Source organism: Chiloscyllium punctatum, chromosome 25 (genome assembly GCF_047496795.1).
Source record: "Chiloscyllium punctatum isolate Juve2018m chromosome 25, sChiPun1.3, whole genome shotgun sequence".
Taxonomy (NCBI): Eukaryota; Metazoa; Chordata; class Chondrichthyes; order Orectolobiformes; family Hemiscylliidae; genus Chiloscyllium; species Chiloscyllium punctatum.
Window position 1 is genome coordinate 41,730,677 of NC_092763.1, and position 25,006 is coordinate 41,755,682.

Sequence of the window (25,006 nt, forward strand, 5' to 3'; positions counted from 1 at the left end):
AGAAGTATTTAAGAAACATGAACAGAAATTGCTGGAAAAGCTCAGCTGGTCAAGATGGTACACAGCAAATTAAGTGGATCATAGTCTTTTACCATATAGCAACTGCTTTGTTCTCTTCACTCATTCAGGGCTCAAGATACCTTAAAATGCCAATATGTGGAATTATCCTTCAGCACACTGGCCTACAAATCAGAGAATGTTGGCCCCAAGGCACCCCACTGCTCTTAAACAATTGGCCCTGGAGGTGTACTTATCATGATTTTGAGTCTATCTACCCATGCAAACGAACTTCTGCCCTATTTATCTCCAAAACCCTGGCAGGGTCAATGCTGGTGAGCCTAATCGCAGGCTGACTACTGAAATTGTGTTTCCAAGGGATTTAGAGCTGGGGTATTTTGTACAGTGACCTAGTTAAATACAGCACTTAAACACCAGACTATCAGAATAATATTTGGAATTAATGAATATTTTCTATTTAATATCTTGCCTAAATGGCTGTATATAATGCAAGTTAGGTTTGCTAAAATTATACAAGGGATTTATCGTGTCACAACTGGAATAGTGTGAACAATGAGCCCCTTATCTAAAGAAAGATATACTGGCATTGAATGCAGTCCAGAGAAGGTTCACTACCCTAATTCCACGAATGGGGGGGAATGCCAAATGTGGAGATGTTGAATAGCCTGGGCATGTACTCACTGGAGTCTAGAAGAAAGAAAGATGATTTTATTGAAAAATACAAGAATCTTAAGGTACTTAACAGCATAGATGATAAAAGGTTGTTTCCTTCGTTGAAGAGTCTGGGACCTGAGGACATAATCTCAGAATAAGGGTTACCTAATTACGACTGACATGAGATAATTTTTTTCTTTTTTAGAGGATAGTGAATCTGTGAAAGTCTTCACAGTCGGGTGCTGTACAGGCTGGACCATAAAGTATATTAAAGGGTGAGATATTGAATTGTTATCATCAAGAGTTCTAGGGAAAATATAGGAAAGTGGTGTCAGAAATGCAATCTACGCAATTTATATTTTTTCAACAATGGCAAGAGTGAATTTTATCTTGGCTTTTAGAAGAGAGAAAGAAAACTGGAGGCACAAGAAGACCATTTGCCCCTTTGAGTCTGCTCCACCATTCATTATGTTAATAGCTGATCATAGAACTCAATAGTCTCTTCCAACTTGACCCACATATCATATAATGAGATTTTTTTATTTGTTCACTGGTGGGACGTCAGCAATACTGGCTGGCTAGTATTTATTGGCCACTCCTAATTGCCCTTGAGAAGGTGATAGTGAGTTGCCTTCTTGAACTGCTGCAGTCCATGTGCTGAAGGTTGACATATAGTTCCCTTAGGGACGGATTCCAGGATTTTGATCTAGCAACAGTAAAGGAATGACAATATATTTCCAAGTCAGGTTAGTGATTGGTTTGGAGAGGGACATCTGCAGGTGTTGTTGTTTCTATGGATCTGCAGCCCTTGTCCTTCTAGTAAGTGGCCGTGGGTTTGGAAGATGCTGTCTAAGGATCTTTGGTGAACTCCAGCAGTGTATCTTGTGGATAGTGCATGCTGAATGATACTGAGCATCGGTGGTAGGGGGTTGGATGCTGTGCATGTGGTGTCACTCAAGCAAGCTTCTTTGTTTTGGATGGTGGAGCCGCCCTCATTTAGGCCAGTGAGGCGTATTCCAACACATTCCTGATTTATGACTTGTTGATGTGGACAGGCTTTAGGAAGTCAGATCAGTTACTTGCCGTAGTACTCCTAGCCTCTGACCTGCTTTTGTTCATGTGGCAAGTCTCGTTGAGTTTCAGATCAAGCGTAACCCCAATTATGTTGATAGTGGGGGATTCAGACATGGTAATACCACTGAATGTCAAGGAATAGTGGTTAAATTGTCTATCTAGTCATTGCCTGGCATTTGTCTGGTTCAAAATGTGTGGCACAAGTCATTTTTGAGATTCACCAATTCTGATCTGCTTTCTCAACAATAACGGAGATGGGAAAATGTAAGCCTGTTAAAATGATAGCAAAGTCCCAGGAGGTTGATTTTATTAAAGATTGTATTATAATGCAATATTCAATGTACTATCATTTATATGTTTTGTTAGGCATAATTTTGTTCACTAAAGAGGGGAATTTGTCCCTATTTAATTCTGTTAATGGGATGCTACATACCTAGGAGTTAAAGGTATCAAGACAAACAAGTCAGCCAAAAGGGAGGTGGTTTTATGGTGTGGTTCATTGAAATAAATGTCTACCAGAAAGTGTATGCTTCAACTCTACTTCAAAGCATTAAACTTCTAGTGAACAACATGTATAACCATTTTCATACAAACACTTGCTGCAATACATCTCTATGTAATCTTGTATCACATGTGCTGTCATGTTCGTTTCAGCCACACACAGTAAGTGAGAATAATGAAGGAAAAATATATAACAATTCCAACAGTACCGCACAAGCATGCATGTGTTACACTATTAATCACATCAGTATACATGATCAAAACAGCATAAAAATTCCTTCTGAATAAGGATTTTCTGATCATAAATCTGTATGAAAACTACATTGGAGTTATAATACTTCTAAACCTTAAGGTGTTAAAAGAGGATCCCTCCACTTGTTGTACTGTATCACAAAAAGAAGAGTCTGACTTGCAGAATTTTATCTGATCTTACAATAAGTTATTTTAAAAACCGAGTTAAAGTGTAAACAGCACACAGTTACATTTAAGAAAAATCTCACAACTGTGGCCACACAGTGAAAGTTCAGTTTCAAGGATTAAAAATAGACTCAGAGTGTTGAAACACAAGTCAAGAAACACATGATCTCAACATATTATGATTCTTGAATACATTACTGACATTGCCTATCAAAGTTTGCTTGGGAGAGGTGAATGCTGGTGTCAAATTTTTTCAACATCATCATTGACTTAAAAGCCATTCTGTGAAGTCTGATCAAGCACAGAACACAGAAAGTCGGTGATCAATTCCTGAAGCTTCTTTCAGTTTTAAGTGTCAAGTTTCTATCTAAATTTTTAGAATGAAGCATACTCTGAATATTTGCAGCCTGAAATTCCAACTCAAATGTTCAAATGTCTAGCACTAAACGCTTATATTTAAATTGTAAAAAATTATCTTGTTAGAGTAAAACTGGACACAGAACCCAACATGCATTTGACCGAAGTATCATGCTATTTGTCATGACAGTAGGGCAAGATGCCAGTTCACTGAATTGCTACATGAAAATGAGGTACAACCTAAAAATTAGAAAACTGAATACACTTGAAATCATCCTGGCTGACACCAGATAAAATAACAGTGAAAGGTTTAAACGATCATAAAAATACCACCAATTTTGCCCTTGGCTGGTCTAACATTCAAGTCAGCCCAACTTACACTATGTAACCTGGATCCATCACTTGTCGATTGTCTTGATTTTACCGGTATTTCAAGAAGAAAATTAAAACATGGGGATTTCTGCTTTAAAGTAAAAACGCAACACTTTCAAACAACAAATTACATTTGTAATATTACCTTCAACATAGCAGAACGTCATAAAGGCACCCAACAGAAATGATATCACACAATATTTGACATAAATGTAAGAAAAAGAAACAGAAATAGACCATTGAGCCCTTAAACTGCTTTACCATTCAATGTGATCTTGGCTGATTTTCCGCCTCAATTTGCTCCCCACATAAGCATCATAAGTAGATATTACAGCTTGACCAAAAGCTTAGGTGCTCTAGGGAGCACCTTAAACATGAATATAGAGATGCAAAGTTTCAGACAAGGAATTCCAGACCATAGATTCTTAACAAATAATAATAAGTTTCCTTTTCTTAAGTGAAAGCTTGCACAAGACGAAACATGGAGAAAGTGAGGACTGCAGATGCTGGAGATCAGAGCTGAAAAATGTGTTGCTGGAAAAGCGCAGCAGGTCAGGTAGCATCCAAGGAGCAGGAGAATCGACGTTTCAGGCATAAGCCCTTCTTCAGGAATCAGGATTCTTCAGGATTCCTGAAGAAGGGCTTATGCCCGAAACGTCGATTCTCCTGCTCCTTGGATGCTGCCTGACCTGCTGCGTTTTTCCAGCAACACATTTTTCAGACAAGACTAAACATGCCTCTTTGTACCTTAAATACCAGTGAATGAAAATCCCACTTTGCATCTAAAATTGAACATTTTTAAACATCAATGCAAGCAAAAAGAAAACTGAGCGGTTATTGTGTCAAGACACCATCATCAGGAATGAATACTATTTTCAGAGACACTTGTGATGAGTGATGTATTTCTCACTAAAAGTTTAAGTGACATATAACAGGAAGTAAATGTTTCCTTAAAGAGCTGCACCAGCAAAATAGAAAATTACTCATTACAAATTTAAGAGAAACCCTTTAATGATCAACTATTAGCAAAATAACTTGTGGATCATGTTCATCAGCTTAAAAGATATTTTGATAAATTTCTTTGGCAAAAATAAATCAGCCTGTTGCTACAGGTGTTGTAGATGCTCTTTTGTTATTAGGTCCCTGATAGTTTCACAGATAGTACAGGAGCCATAATGCCATCTTTCCTTAGTTCAGAGAAGCAAACTGCAAGCTTCACCACAATGAATTCTTCCCCTCCCCCACTATGCCCATACATAGTTGGGCCAGATGTGCTGCACAATGTTAACACATCCTCTTTTGCTCACAGGGCGTCAATTTGATTGCAACAAGGAAGTTACACTTCATGCAGTCAATCCACTTAAATGCAAAAACTTCAAGAAGTGATACAATGCAGAAACAGAGTTTCTTACACCATACAGACCAGTATAATTTTGCATATATACTTATGCTTACTTCTTTCAGTTTTCTCCATTAATCGTCAGACGAAACTGACTTAACTACGGTTTCATGGTTTTAGTGTCCCAGTGCCTTACCATGTTTGCATTTAAGTAGTGAGTGTCATTAACAGAAGGGATAGATTAAAATAGCCTTAAGCAACATCCAGATTCAAACAGGCATCAGAACTTGGAAATCTTAAATGAAAAACCTGATTGATTGCTGCTGATATTCATTTCTATTACAAAATAAAAACAGCTAATTCTCTGGATGAGGAATTGAATCAGGGAACTCTCTGGCTCATGTGGCTTAGCTACTTTTATTGCCTTTGGAAGAAGTCTACTTTAGCATTGATTTTGAGATGCAGGTGTTGGACTGGAGTGTACAAAGTTAAAAATCACACAACACCAGGTTATAGTCCAACAGGTTTAATTGGAAGCACTTGCTTTCGGAGAGGGACTCCTTCATCAGGTGATAGTGGAGGACTCGATCGTAACACAGAATTTATAGCAAAAATTTGCAGTGTGACGTAACTGAAATTATACATTGAAAAATTGATTGTCTGTTAAGCCTGTCCCGAAGTCCAAGGTGGACTTCGGGACAGGCAGCAGAGGAAAGTGGCCGAGCAGAGGCTGATAGCTAAGTTCAGTACCCACAGGGAGGGCTTCAACTGGGACCTTGGGTTCATGTCACATTACAGGTGATCACCATTGCACTACACACACACACACACACACACTGACACCCTTATAGACACACACACTCCCACAATCACACATGCACCCCCTCACAGACTTAAGACACTCTGCACTCACTACACACACACACACACACACACTCATACAGACAAAGACTCACATGCACACATATATTTTGTGGGGTGAATTTGTAGTTGCAGAGTTACATTGCACTTTGCTCAAAAACTGCATACAATCATGTAGAACTCTGAGCTCAAAAACTACATGAATTTATGTTAAGCTTTGTTATCTCACTTTTTAGATTAGAATCAATCTAAACATCAGTTCATAGACAGGGAACACAGGGGGCTAACACCTTCAACATATTGTCTAGCTATCACCATTGTTGACAGCTAACCCGAGAATGCAACTCTAAAAAAAAAATTTTGTGATTTACACATGAAAGAAGTGAAACTATCACTGTATTCTAACAGATGAAAGGCTTAACAGACAATCAATTTTTCAATGTATAATTTCAGTTACATCACACTGCAAATTTTTGCTATAAATTCTGTGTTACGATCGAGCCCTCCACTATCACCAGATGAAGGAGCGTCGCTCTGAAAGCTAGTGTGCTTCCAATCAAACCTGTTGGACTATAACCTGGTGTTGTGTGATATTTACTTTAGCATTAATACCAATAATCACAAAAACACTCCAACCAAAAATAAGTATATTCAAAGCAGGTTACAAATCTGTTGAGATGACTGGTCAAATGGAGAATTCAAGACTGCATGCACGTAAACTAAGAGCATGTGGCTATATGGTATGCTTCGGACTGCACTGGTTGAAGTAAATTCAACGACAACTTTGAAAAGCAAACTAAACACCTGAAATGGAAACATTTACAGACCTATGGGGTGAATGAGAAATGAGACCAATTAGACAGCTTTTTTAAAGACACAAAAATGAATTATCTTGTTCCATGCTGTAAGATGCTATGATTAAAATGCAGTGATGGGACTTCTGTTACGTAGGGCATACTTCAGCTAATTTACAGTCAATAACAAACTTCAAATCAGAAGTGTGACTGCGATTAAACAAGAAAAACATTTAAGTCATTCACAACTTCATCACCTGTAATGATTTGAACCTGTCCAGAGAAGGGCTTGAAGCACCATTCACAAGTTCAACCAGAAAATAAAATAGGATTCTAAATTAGTAAGTATCCAATAGAAATCAATTCCATTCGAGCTGACTATCTCTTCCATTGCTTTAGTTCTGCAAATCAGAGCAGCACATAAGAAAATTAGTCCACGAGAAGTTGACATTCTCTGTATGAATTCAGCATGGTGTAGAACGCCTTTTAATTAATAGTTAAGTATACTATTCTCCTGAACGTTTCTCCTCCACAGTCCAGTTCAGTCTGACTGCCCTCACCTGAGTTATAATAACTGTTAGCAATAAGTCCAGTATCTCATATCCCCTCCGTCTCTTCCTACCCTCCTCTATTTTTGTTAATATTGCACCGACTCGGTGGTTAGTGTTTGTTAAATATTCACTGATTAATTGGAAACATGAGTGATTTGGTGGTGATTTAATTTTAAAGAAATATACCTCTTACACATAATTTGCAGACATGAATCAGCTTCCACATGTATGATGGTAATGATCCCCATTATATCCTGCTAATAACTCAGTTCATGCCTTCATTGTCTATGTTGTGATGCCGCTATTGGAACATACGTTCTTGGTTAACTTCAGTTGCCATGACTCCTGACTCTGTCAGTGATGCCAAACCTTTCTCAGAGGATGGAACTGGCGAGAGTAAATGGAGCAGATAGATTAGCAGGAGTGAATGCAAGTAAGCAGTGGTAGACATTTTAGGACACAATCCATGTCTCTTGGCAAAATATATTCCAGTATGGAACGAAAATTCTAAGACAGGGATAAACCAATCAGGGCTCACCAAAGAACTTAAGAAGAGGATTAAGTTGTAAGGAAACGCATATAGGGAAACCAACACCAGTGGAGAAGATTGGAATGAATTCAGGGTCCAGCAAGGAAGGACTAAAATGATTATAATGACAGAGAAATAAACAACAATGGGTATAAAAAGAATAGGAACTTCTTTAAATGTATAGAAAGGAAAAGAGATCTAATGTGAAATTGGCCACTTCGAAAGTGAATATGGGAAGATGGTTATGGGGAACAAAGAAACAGCAGTAGGTTTAAACATATATTTTGTATCAATCTTTATAATGGAAGATACATTGAATACCCCAATAATGCAAAAGAATATGGGAAAGAATTCAGTACCATCACCATTGCTAGAGAAGTAGTATCGTACAAACTAATGGGGCAAAGGCAGATAAGCCCCCTGGTCCAGATGACTTGCATCCTAGGATCCCAAAAGAGTTAGTTAGATGGGTAGTGGATGCTTTGGCTTTAATTTTCCAAAATTCCTTGGAATCTGGAAAAGTATCAGAGGATTGGAAAACTGCCAAAGTGACACTCTTACTTAAAATGGGAGAGAGGCAAACAGCATTTAACTACAAGCCGAACATCCATTGTTGGAAAAAGTATTGGAACCAATTACGAATGAAGTAATAGCAGAACATTCAGAAAATTATAATCTAATCAAGCAGAGTCAACATGACTTCATGAAAGGAAAGTCATGTCTGATGAACCTATGAGAGTTTCTTGAGGAAGTCTCAACCAGAGAGGATAGAGTAGGGACCAGTAGATGTATTGTATTTGGATGTCCAGAAGGCCTTTGACAAAGTACCTCAGAATAGTTAAGACATAAGAGTCCACTGTGTTGGAGGTAGTATATTTGCATGGATAGAGACTTGGCTAATGGCAGGACACAGCAAATCGGGATAAGGGGTTCTTTTTCGGATTGGTGACCTGTAATCAGTGGGGTGCCACAGGATCAGTGCTGGGACAGCAACTGTTTACAATGTGTGTTAATGACTTGAAGGAAGCCAAATTTGCAGACAACAGAAAAGTAGATGGAAAGACCCAGGTTGAGAGAGGATTACAAACAGCTTACAGAGACATATTGATGGAGTCATAGAGATGTACAGCATGGAAACAGACCCTTCGGTCCAACCTGTCCATGCCGAACAGATATCCCAACCCAATCTAGTCCCACCTGCCAGCACCCGACCCATATATCTCCAAACCCTTCCTATTCATATACCCATCCAAATGCCTCTGAAATGTTGCAATTGTACCAGCCCCACCACATCCTCTGGCAGGTCATTTCATACACGTACCACCCTCTGCGTGAAAAAGTTGCCCCGTAGGTCTCTTTTATATCTTTCCCCTCTCACCCTAAACCTATGGCCTCTAGTTCTGACCCCAGGGAAAAAACTTTGTCTATTTACCCTATCCATGCCCCTCATAAATTTGTAAACCTCTATAAGGTCAGCCCTCAGCCTCTGACGTTCCAGGGAAAACAGCCCCTGCCTGTTCAGCCTCTCCACATAGCTCAAATCCTCCAACCCCGGCAACATCCTTGTAAACCTTTTCTGAACCCTTTCAAGTTTCACAACATCTTTCCGATAGGAAGGAGACCAGAATTGCATGCAATATTTCAATAGTAGCCTAACCAATGTCCTGTACAGCCGCAAATGACCTCCCAACTCCTGTACTCAGTACTCTGACCAATAAAGGAAAGCATACCAAACACCTTCTTCACATCCTATCTACCTGCGACTCCACTTTCAAGGAGCTATGAACCTGCACTCCAAGGTCTCTTTGTTCAGCAATACTACCTAGGACCTTACCATTAAGTGTATAAGTCCTGCTAAGATTTGCTTTCCCAAAATGCAGCACCTCGCATTTATCTGAATTAAACTCCAGCTGCCACTTCTCAGCTCATTGGCCCACCTGGTTAAGGTCCTGTTGTAATCTAAGGTAAACCTCTTCGCTGTCCACTACACCTCCAATTTTGGTGCCATCTGCAAACTTACTTACTGTACCTCTTATGCTCGCATCCAAATCATTTATGTAAATGACAAAAAGTAGAGGGCCCAGCACCGATCCTTGTGGCATTCCACTGGTCACAGACCTCCAGTCTGAAAATTAGCCCTCCACCACCACCCTCTGTCTTCTACCTTTGAGCCAGTTCTGTATCCAAATGGCTAGTTCTCCCTGTATTCCGTGAGATCTAACCTTGCTAATCAGTCTCCCATGGGGAACCTTGTCGAATGCCTTACTGAAGTTCATATCGATCACATCTACTACTCTGCCCTCATCCATCTTCTTTGTTACTTCTTCAAAAAACTCAATTAAGTTTGTGAGACATGATTTCCCACGCACAAAACCATGTTGACTATCCCGAATCAGTCCTTGCCTTTCCAAATACATGTACATCCTGTCCCTCAGGATTCCCTCCAACAACTTGCCCACCACTGAGGTCAGGCTCACCGGTCTATAGTACCCTGGCTTGTCTTTATTGCCCTTCTTAAACAGTGGCACTTCATTTGCCAACCTCCAGTCTTCTGGCACCTCACCTGTGACTATCGATGATACAAATATCTCAGCAAGAGGCCCAGCAATCACTTCTCTAGCTTCCCACAGAATTCTCAGGTATACCTGATCAGACCCTGGGGATTTATCCACCTTTAATCATTTCAAGACACCCAGCACTTCCTCTTCTTGCAAAATGTCCAGATTACAGATGTCACCGTCACAGTCTATATCTTCCATACCCTTTTCCACAATAAATACTGATGCAAAATATTCATTTAGTATCTCCCCCATTTTCTGCGGCTCCACACAAAGGCTGCCTTGCTGATCTTTGGAGCAAGTGGAGCTGAAATGCGCATCAGCCATGATTGAATGGCGGAGTGGACTCGATGGGCCGAATGGCCTTACTTCCACTCCTATGTCTTATGGTCTTATCTTATGGTCTTTGAGGGGCCCTATTCTCTCCCTAGTAGGTTAACTAAATGGGAAAAAAAAATGGCAAATGGACCTTAATGTGGAGAAATGTGAAGTTGTTCATTTTGGAAGGGAAGACAAAAGAACAGAAATTTATTCAAATGGTGAAAAACTGCAGAAATCTGCAACACAAAGGAACTTTCGATTACTTGTGCATGAAACGCAGAAAACAAGTGCACAGATAGAGCAGGTAATCATGAATGCTAATGGAATGTTAACCGTTAATTCAAGGTGTTGAGAATGTAAAAGTAAAGAAATCTCACTGCAACTAGACAAGGTGTTGGTGAGAACATCTGGAATACTGTAAGCAATTTGGTCTCCTTATGTAAGGAAATTTATTAATTCATTGGAGGCAGCTTAGAGAAGATTCATGAAGATGATCCTTGGTATGGAGGGACTGTCTTATAAGCAAAGGTTAAACAGTTTGAGATTCTACTCACTGGAGTTTGAAAGAATGTGAGGTGGAGAAAGTGAGGACTGCAGATGCTGGAGATCACAATTGAGAGTGTGGTGCTGGAAAAATACATCAGGTCAGGCAGCATCCGAGGAGAAGGAGAATCGATGTTTCAGGCAAAAGACCCTTCATCGGGAAAGCAGCTTGACAGGGTGAATGCTGACAGGATGTTTCCCCTCATGGAAGAATCTCGGACTAGAGGGCAGTCTCAAAGTAAGGAATGCCAATTTAACACCGAGATAGGGAGGAATTTCTTCTCTCAGAGTGATGACAGTCTTTGGAACTCCTTATCACAGACAGCTGAGGCTTCTGCATATTTGAAGCTGAGATAGATGGGTTCTTGATTTGATAGAGGATGGAGAATCAAGAGTTATGGGAAAATACAAAAGGTGGATATGAGGAAGGTCAGATCAGCAACGGTCCTATTGATTGGTGATGTATGCTTCAGGGGCCAATCAGCTTACTCCTGTTCCCATTTTGAATGGTCTTTTGGCTTTTACAGAGCAGTATTTATAGCCTCTAGTTAATAATGTAGCTGGCCCATGTGACAGTTCTGTCTTCATTCCACCTCCATGCTGTTTGAACAGGCTACGATTGAGCTGGTAGAACTAATGCATACATCTCTGATTGCTACCCAATCAGGTTCAATATAAAGTTAATTGAGTTCAATTACAACCTTGTCAATTGGCCTTCAGGTTCTGCCACACAGAGGTGGCTGGTTTAAATGACTGGAGGAAGACATAGCAGCTGGCAAGGGGGATTTGGGCAGTGCTCAGGTCAGCCTAAAGATCCACAGTGCGTGGCTCAGTATAACACAGCCACAAGTTACCCTCCTGTGAGCTGGCTCCTCTCACCTCACAGTAATATCCTGGCTGCAAGAGTTATTTTTTCATTAGAAATCTGAAGAGAACACATCTATATTGAAGTGGCCCCTCTCCTACTAATCTTTAGTTACAGTCAGTTGCACTTATCAAGATTGGCATGACAACTTTGAGAGCTCAGGACACAAAGCCACAGAAAAATTATATCGCAGTGAAAGGCCATTCAACCCATGACATTTCTGCCAGTTCAAAAATGAACTAGCTGCTATTTTCACCCTTCCTTCTCGCACCGTCTGCAGCCTTGCACATTTCAGTACTACAATTTAGTTAGTTAATTAATTGGCCATTAACTGGTCACCCAGGAAAACCAGAGACAACGGGTTCAAGACCCAAAAAACATATCTGACTTCTCTTCCCAGGGGGAATTTTAGCACATTGAATTCCAGACAGGCTGTGCTGCAACTTGCACATCCTCTCTGACTCCAGCTGAGCTTCCAACCCCGAAGTCTGCTACTATTGTACTATTTACTGCATTGCCAGAATTTGTGTCATCCACACTATTTGAAATTATTTTCTCTGTAGTATCACTTCCATTTCTACAATGTGTTAATTTAAACTCAATGCAACCTTGCTGACGCATTTTCTTGCATCAAATGCCAGTGTTTTATTTTATGTAACATATGGTTAAAGCCAATCCTTTTCAATGGCTGACTTAGTCTTTTCACAATCTGTTCTTTTAACACTCCAACACTACCGGAGCTGATATCTGTATACTTATTATCCATTGACTTACTACATTCCTGTTTTGCAACGGCAATATTTTCAAACCATTAAATCAGTTAATTCCCAATATCTGACAAGAATCAGCATGCCCCTCTCTTGATTTTATTCAGCTCAATGAAAGAGCTGATTAATTCTACAGTTTTCATTTCCAACTGAAATGAAAGAATCGAATCAACATCCAACCTTTCTTTTCAGACATTGATATCTTTGCTGTGTATTTATCATGTTTTCCATTTTGGTTTCAGAGTTTAAAGCTACATAAAAGTTTCAAGTTGAAACGTGTGCCTCAGGCAAGCTTTTGGCTTCCAGGTGGTAATTATGTCCTGTCGTGAATCTGTCTTTCCATCAGGTTCTAAATCTTAAATATTGCCTTTGTTAGTGCTTGTCCATTCTTACCTGTATTCTTTAGTATATTCAAAATCTTGTTTATTATGTGCTGGCTTGAGAAAATTGCATTCAATAATTCCAATTACACCAACTCCACATCCTCTGCTGGTTGACTGGAGAAAAAAATGCAAGCAAAATAATTGCTTCATTGTTTTATGCAGTTATTGTTTTTCAGGTGAATTGTAACCACCAAAAATGTTAATTGGTAAGTAAATTATGAGGTCTTAGTCTGCTATTCTGCAGAACATGAAACCTGAAAAATTTATAATTCAGAGTTACGATAAATGAAAATAGACATTTTTTTTCATTTCATCCTCATTAATTACTTTGAGCCAAATGTTATGATTTTTTTGGTGAGGTATGACTTGATATTTTTGGAGTGATTTCCACCACAAGGCCTACTAGATTTCTCACTAAAGCCCTTTGGGATCTACCTATCCTGCCCTACAGCATCCCTCAGTCCGATTCCAGCCCCAGCTTACCAAGCAACACTCCTGGAACTCACCTCTCACCAAATATTTGTTAAAAGACCAGCATCCCTTGCATCTGAGCCTTACATAAAAGACAACAGTGGACTTGGACAAGGACTGGCATTCCAAAATTGCGCTGCTTGGTCAAGGATGTTTCCAGATGTTGCAGACATGGAAGATAGCACCATGATTCTCCAATAGGGAGCTGAAGGCTCTGTTGGATGGGGTGGTGCAAAGGAAAGGAAAAAAATCCTCTTCCTGGAGGAACTGCAGAGGAGGTTCTGACACTAGACACTGCAGCTCAGTCGGAGGTTGCCACCAGGTCTGTGCAGAACAATGGCCAACAGTGCAGAGTAAGTACCACACACTGCTCTCTGCCACCTTGCAATTCCTACCTCTGCTACTGCACTTAGCCCCCACCAAGGCTTATGCTCAGCCACTCTCACTATTGCTTGCAACAATTTGCCTCATCCCCTCTGTCTACCCCCATCCTCCCAGCCCAGAACCCAGCAAGCCCTTGGCACAGTCTACTCATTTTCTTCAGGACTACTTTTTCACCCTTCTCCCACCTGCACCAGGACTAAACAACTATAATGTGGGAAAACGTTCTTTCTGGAAAAACACACAAAAGAACAAGGTGTTCTTTAACTGAAGAAAAGCTGCAAAAATCTGCAATACACAGGAACTTAACGGTATTTGTGCATGAAATACAAAAGGCTGGCATACAGGTGCAGAAGATAAGGCTAGTGGAATGTTGGCCCGTTATTTGAAGAGGTTGAGTAGGAGTAGGAAAGTCTTACTGCTACTGTACAAGGTGTTGGTAAGACTACATCTGGAATACTGTGAGCAATGTTGTTCCCCTTACTTAAGGAAAGATATTGATTCATTGGAGGATGGTAACGAAGGTTCACTAGGTTCACTCCCAGGTTCGGAGGGATTTATGAGAAAAGGCTAAACAAAGTGTGACTCTACTCATTAGAATTTAGAAGAATGAGACGTGATCTCATGAAACCAATAGGATTCGCATGAAAGAGTCAGAAGGCACAGTCTCAGAATAAAGGGGCATCAATTTAAGACTGAGATAAGAATGAATTTTCTCAGGAAGTTCTGAGTCTGTGAAACTCCTTTCCAGACAGCTGTGGGGACAGAATCCATGTGCATATCTAAAACTGAGATACATACAGTCCTGATCAGTACGGGAATCATGGGTTATGGGGAGAAAGGTGAATAAGTCACAATCCTATTAAATGGTGGAGTAGGCTTTCCTATTTCTTATGGCTTTATCCACTTCCATCTCACTCAACTCCTCCCACTCTTTCATTAGAAGAGAAAGCAGCCCAAAAAGGTCAGGGAGAGTTAGCATAGGTGGAGGAGTTCCCAACATTAAACTCCTCATGCCTATAAGAACAGAATCCCTGGTCTTAAATGAGAAAACTGGGAGTGCTGCTGCTGTGAGGATGCTGAAATGTCCAAGTGAGTACCACTCTTCTTTCCACTACAACTCATGGTAATCATAATGTCAGTCTCACTGACTGCATACCAATTCTAATGCCTTCTGATGGCTTCTGCTACTTTTGTCTTACAGGTACAGCCAGAATCTTCACCACCTATATGTAAAAGCCGCTCCCCCCAAACCCAACTCCTCAAGCTCTGAGGACGAGAATATGGAGGCCTCAGAGAAAGCACTAGCAAGGCTATCACTTGCATCAATGAAAGCATCAAGCTTAGAAAGTGTGGGAACACAATCTTGTGAAGACTTCACTGTGACAGCACGCAACGTGCTGATATGAATGAGTTGGGTCAGTGATGTCTCGGGCAGGGAGGTACAAACATGGGGCGGATACATATTGTGGTCTGTGATTGGGAACCCCATTGGTCTGTGTCCTGTACAGTACATGGGTCTACATACCACCCCCCCCCCCCCCCCCCCCACTTCACTGGTTGAGACAGTTACACTACCTATTCTGAGTGTGGTCACTATCATTTTCTTTTTCATTGCACATTTGAGATTTCCAAAACAATGGAAGGTGACAGTGAGCCTTCAGTAACCAGCGGCTTCCAGCCAGAACGTGTACTTCTTCATGAGCACCCAAACATCCAAATCCCTTTCCTGACAGCTCTTCTCATAAATCTCACAAGCTTTGTGGTTCCCCAGGTCCACACACTTTGATTAGAACATATTGATAGCTTTACGTCAATTTGAAAACCACACTTCTCTAATGTAAGGATATGAAGGTGTGCAGATGGTCTACGAGGTGCAGAGATTTGATCACGATTGATGTTGGAAAAAGTATGAATCGACACTGACTGCAAGGTTGCAAGTTTGATTCTCGACTTAAATTAGCTATCTTCAGCTATACAGCAAGTATGATGCAATAATTGATCTAATTGATCTTAAGAGATTCAGGTCTAGAAAGAATAAAATCCAAATATATAGTGTAGTGTTGGTCAAGAACAAGACAAGGTCCCAAATTTTGAATGGTCTGCTAACATTAAATGTGTAGCCCCAAATAGTATAATGCCTAGTTATTAAAATATTAACTGCATCAATTGAAAAGTTCTTCTGCCCAGCACAAACACTCATGAGAGAAAGCTAGTTAAAAAATTAACAGTTTTATCAGGCAAGAAACATATTTAATTGATTTTAATACCAAACCACATGAATACAAAATCCTTACCTTTATCTGGCATCCAACCTTCTCATAAGATTTAATAAGCCGATTTTTGTTGTACATCATTATTCCATACTGCTCTTTGTTTTTACAGTTAAAACCAAAGGTTATTTTAACACGCTTATTCTAATCAAATGATTAAGGTAAATAACATATCAGGCATGGTATAAAACAGGAGCTTGAACATCTAACTGTCAGTGGCATATATCTGCTGCATTTGCAAAGTAAATTATATCAATAATTTATTTTCAGAATTTTATTGTAATATTGTTTCAATTTTGCAGTACTTTTTAAGTGAGAAATGTAAAAATAAACTTATAAAGATAAAAAACTTAATTGGTATTTTCTGCCTTTTTTGCTAATCATCAGAAATCATAATATTATTGTCAATTGGTGCAATTCAATGGAACAGAACTGGCAGTTGGTTATTTCCCTTGCTGAAATTAACTGTTTTATTTACTTAAACTAGGAATGGATTGTTTTATTATACTAACAACTTTTTATAGTACCTTTAACTGAATAAAACATCCCAAGGCATTTTACGGAAACATTGTAAAACTCAATATGACACGTAGCCATATTCATTATTAAGTCAAATGATCAAAAGCTTAATGCATCTTAAACAAGAAAAACAAGATAGACAGCCAAACAGGTACGGGTATGGGGAGAATACTCCATAATTTACTGCCTTAAGCAACTGAAGCCACAATCACCAACAGTGAAGCAATTAAAATTGAGGAAGCGAAGATGCCCAGAATTAGAGGAACATAAATATTTTGGAGGATTGGATGAAAGATTATAAAAGCCATGGAGGAGGGAGGCCATGGAGGGATTTGAAAACAAGGTTGAGAACTTGAAAATCAATGTGCTGTTTGATTGGGAGCTAAGTCTGTGAACACTGGAATGATTGAACAGACAAGAGGTGAAGTTCAGACTCAGGCAGAACAATTTTGGATAACCTCAAGTTTATGAAGGATATAATGCATGAGACCAAAGAGGAGTGCAATAGAATAGTTAGTCTAAGGGGTATCTATGACATGAATGAAGGGTTTAGCAGTAGATGAGTTGAGACGGCACATAAGTTATGGAGGTGGAAATAGTTGGTCTTAATGATGGCACAAAAATGAGATCAAAAGTTTATCTCTGGATCAAATGTAAAATTAAGGCTGTGAATGGATAATTTTGATGACTGTTATCAACAAGAGAGATATAGTTCATAACAAGAACAGAGTTTGGAGCAGGGACTGGAAGCAATGTGAAAGCAAGGCAGCGCTTTCAGATAATGCAACTAAAGAGCAAAGTGTAGATGAGAAACAGGAAAGAGCCATGAAGTGCTCCATGGGGATAATGGGAATAGTGTAGGAGTAGGATGAGGAGCCAATAGGGATGCTCTGATTACAATTACGTAGATCATAATGGAAGCACATGAGAGGAGTCCACCCAGCTGGACAATAGTGGAAAGGCATTGGAGGAAGACAGTGTGATCAGTCATATCAAAGACTGTAAACAAGTTGAGAAAGACTTGAGAAAAAAAACAGAAGTCTACTTTTGTCACAGACATGTAAGATACCATTTGATTTTAACAAGTATTGTTTTAGTTCTGTGGCAGGGAGGAAATTTGAATGGAGGGATTCGATGTTAGAGAGCATAAAGTCACCATATAAATGTTAATTGTTTTAACATCTGTTGACCATTGTCTCGGACATTTTGTAGCATTTCTCAAACAAGGCATCAATGACGGCCATGGAAAATTGTTAAACAGTAACTATGATGCACATAAGTTTTGGTCGACAGATCCTGATCTGTTAGCAGGTATAAGAAAGCTACAAAGGTCTCTTGTTTGACCGAAGTTGGTAGATCTGTTAAATATAAGGGAGAACTATTTTTCCATGTTTGGTGGTGAAGAAAAGGGACATGTAAATGGTTATTTATTAATGCTGAAAGAACAGTATTTTAAACATACATCCAAAGTTCACAAGCAAAGGCTAGTACAGATTACGATTTTATGGTAGGGTGTACTTTGTTCTGCTGTAGTTATATTATTGAAATTAACATCCTCAGCTGAAATATACAGAACACTAAAGTCTATTGACAATGACAGCATGTTTGCTAGAACTTAATAGTAGAATGCAATGGCATGGATAAAATGCACCTTGCAGAGGTGTACGTGAACAAATAGGCCAGCATCCAGATAATATTATAGAATCTTTAAGCCCTGGTTGTATAATCTTAAAGCCTTGGTTATACATTCTTACAGCCTCAGTTAACTGGAGTGATAATTATTCCATCAACTTCTGGCTTTCATTCTGCCCAGTGCTCTCAATCCATCTGTGTTTCTGTTCCTTAGGCTATCACCTGGTCAATGCCAGTATTACAGCTACACATTTGTCCACTTCAGTGCTGTGGGATTAAATGGCTGTTCCAGAGTGAGGAATCTAAGAATAATGTCGCAGAAGCAAATTAGTTATTGAATAGGCTACACAGGTACACAGAATGAAGAGTTAAGCAACCTGGAGACGGAAATGTTGGAGATAAATCAAAGGGAGACACATCAAAGGGGTTAGCAGCTGAAGAGAAAATTCAAGAGAAGAGAAAGCATAATTTCTTAAACAAATTTAATTCCATGATTATCTACAACCTCTCACCTACTTTTGAGTTCTGTAATTCACCAGTATGTTAATCATAATTGGGTATTTGCAATCAAAGGGAAAATAATCAGGAAAAGTACATTTGCATTATGGATTTGAAGGCTTACAGCATTCAATGTGACATACTTGACATATCCTCAGATGGAAGTAAAATTGGAAGCAATATTTGTATCCCAGTATTTAATAAACTGGTAAAAATAACAAAATAAGCATTTTTTTTTCTTTTATCTTCACTTATTTAATTGGATCAAGCAAGTATTCAGATGGGAAAAAATTTATTTAAAATTAAGAAACTTCAAATTAAGTATGAAGGCTACAGAGCAAGACATCACCAAGGTTGAAAGCAGTGAGTAAGAGAAAACATAAGTAGGCAAGATGATAAACCTGACGTAAAAAATTGTATCAAAAACAGAAGTTGTTCGAAAAGGTCAGAAGGTTTGGCAACATCTGTGAAAAGAAATCAGAGTTAATGTTTTGGGTCTCAGTTCTGAAGAAGGGTTACTGGACTCGAAACATTAATTCTGATTTCTCTGCAGAGATGCTGCTTGATCTGCTGAGCTTTTTCAGCAACTTCTGTTTTTGCTTCTGATTTACAGCATCCACAATTCTTTCAGTTTTATATTAAAAAATGTACTCTTTAAAATAAAGCATTTAAAAAAATCCTTATGTGGAATTGGTCTTTTGGAAATTGTATTTAAAAAAATGGTAGTGAGTCATTTTCTTAGACTACACCTGTTCATCTACTGTAGGTTCACCTACAGAACTAATAGGAAAGGAGATTCAAGATTTTGATTGACAGTGAAGTTCTGGTGATATATTTCCAAGTCTGGATGGTTTGTTGCCTGGAGGAAAACTTCTAGGCATTAGTATTCCTACAGTCTGCTGCCCTTTTTTACTAGGTTTTTAAAAATTCATTCTCAGGATATGGCTGGGCCAGCACTGAAAGCCCATCCCTAATTGGATTCTAAGTCCAACCATAAGTCAACCACATTGCTGTAGGTCTGGAATGACATGTATGTCAGACCAGGCAAGTACAGTAGATTTCCTTCCCTAACAGACATTAGATCAGTTGGTCTTTTGTGACAATTGACAGTGGTCAGCATTAGACCAGCTCTTTATTCCAGTTTTTTTAAAATTGAATTCAAATTTCACCACCTGCCACTGACTCAAACACATGTTCCTAGAAAATTATTCTGGGATTATGGATTATTTGTCCAGTGACATTACCACTACAATACCACTTCTCCTCTGGTGTAGGTACTCCGACAGAACTGCTAAGTGGTAGAAGGAGTCTTGATTATTCAGTGTATAATACACATGGTACATAAGGGAGTTAAGAAGTTCAGAAATATTCGAGTCCTTTGAAGGAATGATTGAGAGCAAGAGAAAATGGATAGTATCACCATTTAAATAATGCTTTTCAGGGGAGAGGATTACAGCACAATTGATTTTAGGAAGAAGACTTGTCAAAACAGAGGTGCAATTAATAGGATAAAATAGAAACAAGGAGGGTAGTATGATCAGGACTTGGTAAAATATAATGGGGAGGATGTTGGTGGCCAGCCTACAAACTAAAAATAAATCAGCCCTGCAGCCATGATGCAGTGAAGACTGGTAATGGAATATCAAATCCTTAGTGGGATGAAGTCGCTTCCTCTTGACCTATCAGCCAATCTGACTGACTGGTAAAACAGCAACCCAATAGCACCAAAGCTGTCTCATGGTCATTGCCTGGACTGCAACCAGTTGTATGGATCCCCAGACTAAGGTATATAAAGGCCATTTGGCGGGCAGGGTCTGGCAACACTACCGAGAGGGTGGTTTTGATGCTCGTATGGAGAAGAAGGAAAGGAGCACTAAAGTGCGTGTGTGTGTGTATCATCCAAAGATAGTGATAACCCTTCCTTCCTGCACTTTTAAAGACTGCCCACTTCCACCCATCTGTCCATGCAACTATACAATGACATGACAGGAAAATATTGGGGTCTTGCAATCTTTTCCCAAGCTCAATAGATCTTTAGTTAGTTATTTGTCTATGGTAGGCATACTGCCAATGTCAGCACCCACTCACCCACCATACCATTGGATAAAAGCTAAATAGTTTGGATCCTGAAAATCTGAAATCAAACAGAAAGTGCTGGAGAAAATCAGCAGGTTTTGGCAGCATTGGTCCTGTACAGAAAGTTGTGAAAAGTGTGTTGTGAGAGATTTATGCCAGTTGTTACAAGGTGCCAAAATTTCATGGGTCATGGAGGTCTTTGCTGGATTCAACCTTGATAAAACCTAATAAATGGTTCTCCATAAAACCCATAAGCGTCTCCTATCTCATCTAAGTTATCATAACTGTAATGATCACTATTGTTAAGTTTAGCTCTATGCAAAGAAAAAATAATTCTTTTGTCTCCCTTAACTGTGAGGAGCTGGAAATTAAGAAAATATCAACAGCATATAGTAATCATAATGTCAAAATTAGTACACTACCAACAGCTCATTCAAAAAGGATACATTAAAATTAGGTCTGTAAACATCATATTCAATGTGAGCCAGGCTCTTTGTGATAAGTTGTGCTTTGACTTTCTTCTTACGCAGGATGATCTGCATGCGAGGTTTCAGGTACAAAATGCTACAATATGCCTATCACAACATAAAGAACATTAGGAGTTCGTTTTAAAGTTGCAGTCCTTACCTTTGTTAAATATTCTCATGACTTCTTGAAATAAAGCACTGGTTCCTATTAACTTAGAAAGTATCTCTGAATGAACTGTTTTATCAAACTGCAGACTCCAAAGTCAAGTTTCAGTGCAGTCAAGTTTACACAATGGAACTTCAATTATGGGAGATAGTCAGCACGGTGATATTGTTCGTGCAGATAAGAAAGGGTTTAATTTAAAGTGGAACTTCTCTGAGAAGTGCAAGTGTACCTGTTGTCTCATGTCCCACCAACTAACAAAAACTAGTGATATTTTAGAGCAACAGGAACTTGATAAGAATCCGGTCAGTGATGGAAACTGAAGTGATGAAATGTTGGATAATTATTTCAGTTGAGCATATTGGAGAAGACCAGGATTCTCACATTTAAATCATGCAAGAATAGGAATAAGCCAGATGTTGAGTGGTTCTTTGCACAAAGATGACTGAACCAATCAAGTCAATTCCCAGGAGAGTTAAATAAGTTCTTGACTAGAAAAAGATATAAAAGGTAATGGATTAACAGCTATCAAACATTATGGTCAAATGATCCCTGAACGATTTTAATCATCTGACAAAATCAGAGAAGAAATGCATAGATTTTGTTGCTCTTTGTTGTCCCTATGATACTGTTTTTGAATTCTTGACTCTCAACAGATTTCGTGACTACGGTAAGAAGGTAATTTTGAGTATGATTTTCAAATGTTGAGAGTATGGGGCAAGTTTGTTGGACCGATTGATCATTCCTACCCGCTATCTTTTTATGTTCACATTATTAATGTAGCCAGCACATGAGTTGGAGTTCATGGATTGATGCCCACTTGTAATGAAACTTGGGTACTAAACAAAATGTTACGTTCTTTCCTACCCTGTAGGCTGTAGCTGATCAACATTATATACTGGCAACTGTAGTAAATGACCAGAATTCTGCAAAGTTGTATCATATTCAAGATGTTATTAGATGGAAAATCAAATTTACAACACCACTCCACTTTGGATAGGAGCCCACTTTAGTGATTGGTCTCAAACACTGCTGCCAGGGAAAAAAGTTCCTCTTATGGACAGTTCACACAACCACAGTTACTCGGATTGTGTTGATTTGCAGTTGATCTGTGTTGATTAAGAATGGTCGGCCTCCTCATTATATGAACATTCAGCGTCACTGCCAGTTGCAAGGAAAATTTCATGGAGGGGCAATAAAAATCACCTGCAAGTTCTCAAGTCTCATAACGGCAAGTGTTCTGAACAATTCGAACATGAAAGAGTTTATGTCACCCAGTGATGTGCTCTGTTTATAATGTGCTTTTAAGATTAGCGAGGCAGCTTTGGAACTTCTCTGTGAGGACTGATTCTCACCTCTGACATAAAAACACGAAGTGCTGGAAAAACTCAGCAGGTGTGAAGAGAAACAAAGTTAACATTATGAGTCTGACATGATTCAGCTCCTTGAAGCTGCATTTCCAAGGGGGATTGTGGAGGTCAGGAAGTTAAATTAGGTTAGAATTGTTTGGATTTTATTTTTATTTATGGAACTTGATTTTTTTAACTGGAAATCGACAATATTTATATTAAAAGTTATTTACATTAATAATGCTCCCGTAGAGTTAATAGAACATAATTGATGATTCTCAGTGTCCAATACTGTAGAAACATATGGGAAATCATATTTGATTAAACATTACTTAATTTTAAATTACTGTGTTCTTTCTTTGCTTTATAAATTTTTATTGATGTCACCAAAAACAATCATATTTTACTTCAGGATTGGTGATACATTAAGTTACTCCACTCAGATAAATACAATATTTTTCGCAAACAGAGAGCAAATGCCACATTATCATGTCATGTGAATGCTTTATGAGTATCAAATCTTCAAGAATATCTTAAACATAAATACCCTAACGCAATGATTTGTCTACAACTCAAGTCAGCCCGTTCGTTAATGTTGCCAAACAAAACACAAACAAATAGGTACTGACCCTTAGTGAGTAGTCACTTTCAGGAATGTGCTGATCCTCCCTCTCCGGTCGTCTGTAAGTCTTCTTTTTTCCTGCACCATCTTCAGAGTTGATATCTGGGATCCGGATGTCTAATGGGTCTGTTTCAAAATCCAGTTCAGGTTTCTCATCTTTGTTTCTGAATGATACAAAACCCATTAACCAAGAAGCATGGAAAGGTTGGAACTAATTCTACTAAGTCCATCTTTCATAAATATCTCTCCAGGTCAACAGTAAGGTAATTCATCAACAATAACATGTTCTTTGAAAATTAATTAATAAAATTAGCTGACTATATTAGATGATGGCTACCATCATTTGAAGTAAAATTCAAAGAATTGATTATGGATATCTGGCTTAAAACATAAATAAGAATTATGAGGATTGAGACAGGTGATAATATATGAATTATTCAATTATTCCTAGGCCACCCAGGACCACAGAAACATCATTTGAAGGGTAAATAGTTTTGCATGAGCAGCAAATAAATAAGCTGATGAAAAGTCAGTAACTTCAAACCTTGGGCTACACTGATTCTTAAGGACGCATTCCTTCCTCCCAACGTAAATTTAAGGACAAATCTGTCTCAGCTATGCTAGCGCACACAAATTTTAATATTTTGAACTACCCTTTAATAAGCATGAGATGGGACTCTATTCATCACCAGGAAGAACTCCCATTTTATTGGAAGAACTGCAGATACTGGAAATCTAAACCAAATACAGCATGCTGAAGAAATGCAGCATGTCTGGTAGCATCTGTTTAAAGAAAAACAGAATTAACATATCATGTCAGAGGATCCTGTGTCAGTTTTTCTCGAAACAGATGCTGTTAGACCTGCTGTGAATATCCAGCATTCTGTTTTTGTTTCAATTTTTTGAGTTGCCAGCCAACTGGAGACCAGCAGCTCTCTGCCATACCAGAATTGGCAGTCACTGCTAGCGACCTGAAAGGAAGAGAAACAATGGATGCCTCAAACTCTGGTAAATCCATGATATTGCAAGGGCCAGACTGGCTGGAATCATCTATGGAGTTGGTGGACGTATGAACTGGGGGAAGAGAGATGGTTGTGAGGGTGAAAAACTATGGGGCATCTGACTAGCATAAGGAATCAAGGAAATAGTACCTCCCGGTTTTGCTGACTATCAGTCAATAGGGCTAAAATCGAGCTACAGTTCCGGGCTACTCATCCCCAACCATCTGTAAAATCAAAACCACAATGGGATTCTATATTTTCTATCAACTAGTTCAGAATTGTTATTACACGCCTCTGGAGCAGGTGGGACTTGAACCCAAGCCTTCTGGCTCAGAATGGGTTTAAACTGATAATTGATTAACCCTTAATTAATTGCCCATTTAAGGACCTTAATTAGGTCAATATCAGATGGCCCATCTAACCTGACACTCTTAAAATCGTGGCAGGATCAGATGCCACCACCAATGTCATAGTGCCCTAACAGACAATCAACCAGCCTGTTTGTTGCTTGTCTCGCTTTCTCTCTCACTCCTCCCACAAATGTAGCCATGAACAGCAGATTAGTTGCAATGTTTTGTGTTACTATTTCAGATTTTAAACAGGTGTAGTATTTTATTATTTTATTAGACATACTAAAATTTTATTTGTCT

The 25,006-nt window shown here is 39.0% G+C and overlaps 1 protein-coding gene across 4 annotated transcripts in view; it reads right to left on the bottom strand.

Annotated features, from left to right (window-relative positions):
* Positions 1-25,006, bottom strand: part of LOC140495886 (MORC family CW-type zinc finger protein 4) — a 140,266-nt gene that overhangs the window by 61,504 nt on the left and 53,756 nt on the right. For all 4 annotated transcript variants that reach the window (XM_072595130.1, XM_072595129.1, XM_072595133.1 and 1 more), the window contains 4 exons: positions 23,363-23,519; positions 21,201-21,329; positions 16,054-16,173; positions 12,915-13,018 (listed from right to left, as the gene is read on the bottom strand). In XM_072595130.1, coding sequence (XP_072451231.1) covers positions 12,915-13,018; positions 16,054-16,173; positions 21,201-21,329; positions 23,363-23,519 — 510 coding nt within the window. The remainder of the gene's footprint in view (positions 1-12,914; positions 13,019-16,053; positions 16,174-21,200; positions 21,330-23,362; positions 23,520-25,006) is intronic.